The sequence below is a fragment of the Oculina patagonica genome, unplaced genomic scaffold (genome assembly GCF_052425735.1).
Source record: "Oculina patagonica isolate OP01 unplaced genomic scaffold, crgOcupat unplaced4, whole genome shotgun sequence".
Lineage (NCBI taxonomy): Eukaryota > Metazoa > Cnidaria > Anthozoa > Scleractinia > Oculinidae > Oculina > Oculina patagonica.
The window spans coordinates 152717-154846 of record NW_027558254.1 but is presented as its reverse complement, the minus strand read 5'-3'; the positions used below and the strand labels follow the sequence as shown (position 1 = coordinate 154846).

The 2130-nt window shown below is 40.1% G+C and overlaps 1 protein-coding gene across 1 annotated transcript; it reads right to left on the bottom strand.

Moving 5' to 3' along the window:
- Window positions 1-595: 595 nt before the first annotated feature.
- On the bottom strand, window positions 596-1570 carry LOC144640662 (cannabinoid receptor 2-like). The gene has a single exon (XM_078499754.1). The coding sequence runs from the start codon at window positions 1568-1570 to the stop codon at window positions 596-598; it is 975 nt and encodes a 324-aa protein (XP_078355880.1).
- Window positions 1571-2130: the final 560 nt, after the last annotated feature.

Here is a 2130-nt window from a genome sequence, read left to right as displayed (position 1 = left end):
TTTATTAGAGAGGGGCGTCTAATACAAACTTTACACTTCAGGGGAAGAGTTTATTTGAAAATGTTAGCATTATTCCTTTTAGTTAATTTTATATACTGATTTTACAATATTGTTGTTGATTTTGGGATGAGACAATTTTTCTCAAAGAATTGGTAAAATTTAGAGAAATAAGAAATATTGGAGATTTTATGTGATTTTAAAATTAGAATTTAAAGTTCAAAATTGCCTTGTAGACGGACACCAGACAGTCCCTGACAACCTGGAGTGCTCTTGCGTGGGGGTCAACTGTCTGGTGGTGTTTCAAAAACAATTTTCTTTCTCGTTTCACTCAAATGCACATTTACCCCCGCGTTAAGTAATAAAACTCACTTTGCAGTTCAACCCGGTATAGCGGGGTTTTGTTTGTCTGCAACGCAGGCTTTTTCAGTTATGAATTAAGTTTCAAAGTAAGCAAATGGAAAGCTGAAAAACATCCTATTCTTCAACAGGTTCGAGTTCACTGAGCGGACGCAACGTTGAACAGTCAGCTGTCATGAAGTACCTACTTGAACGAGCACTTAAACAGGGGTAACTGCCATCACTCGACATCTCGCATTCACTGCCATTTCACAAGTTTAGTGATTCCGTCCCTAATCTGGGCATTTCCTCTGTAATACAACACAGGGTTTATACCAGAGCAAAGAGTGGTGGTAGGATAGAATAAGGGCCTTACAAATAAATTGATTTTTGTACCAAGGATCTGCGATAAACCGATTAGAAACGTCAGGGGAATTATCAACAAAACAAGTAAACAGACAACATGGCGAGTAGTCGCTGCTAGCTGGCGCTCAATTGCGTTATTAGCGGTAGCAGGATTTACCCGAGCGCTTTCCTCCATTACCTGTGCGACTGCATTGTTATGCTTACGAAGGGTCACAAGAGTTAATATCTGGACAGCTACAACCAGACAAGAGAAGAGGATTATGAACCACGCTTGAAAGATCTCGAGCGCTTTGGGAGGAGGCACCTTAACATGCCGTAATATCACCATTGAAACTGATGACAGCCACACTCCGCTGCAAGCAAAAATAGCATGCTGCATCTTGACGGTCGTTTTGTACCACATTGGTTTAGCGACTGCTAAGTAGCGATCCACGCTTATCACTCCAAGATTACCCAGCGTAGAAAACAAACATAAAAAGAAAAATGAAGGCATAAGAGACGAGTCCCAATCGCTAGGAATGGTACACGCCTTACCAGAAAGCAACTCCTCGACACTGTGTCTAACATACATGGGCGTCACCAGCCCTCCCAACACGACATCAGTCAGAGTCAAACTACACAGCAACAGAAACCCTGGCCTGATTCGAAGGCCACCCCTGAGAATGGCAATCAGGACTAACCCGTTTGACAGGAAACACCACAGACCTAACAAAGAGGTGACCGGAACGAGAAAAACGCTGGAGTAATAAAAGAATTGAAGCTGGAAAGTTTGTGAGATTCCTGTGAAAAAACACGGTCGCTTCGCTTGCTCCATTTCCAGGTCTTCTAAAGCAATCTGCGTGCCATTTGTAGTCAAGTTCAGCTTCATGTTCACGCTGTGAAAAGAGATGAATAAGTTTTGTTTTACACAAACACAATAGGGCTCAGGCTTAGAATTTGGAGTCTTCTCACTGATTCAATACATTTTCTTTCATGCTTTCTTCTAGTGATAGATTAATACCACATCCCTCCCTGCTACTAGATTGGAATTGTGTTTGGTCATCCCGAATTCAACTTCTCCACTATGTGTAAATAACTAGCTGGTCAGCCTTCTGCCAGTTGGGGCTTCTAACAAGTTCATGTTTGATTTTCATTATTTATTTGTTTATTTTTTTATTTACAGTGTCCTCAATTAGCACAGCAGTGCTAAATAAATCGACGCTTATATAAAGTGATTTATTATTTATTATTTTGTTTATTTATCGACAACATTGAGAGGCTTTGCAAGAATATTCATATTTCATTTTTTTTTTTTGTTGCTATGCTTTTTTTCAGTTTTGGACTTGAGTCACATCAAGATAATCTGTTATCTTCGCTTAGCTCACATCCTTCCTCGGTAGAGAATTAAGTTACGAGACTCGCTTATATCATGTCGCACAGATGAATATA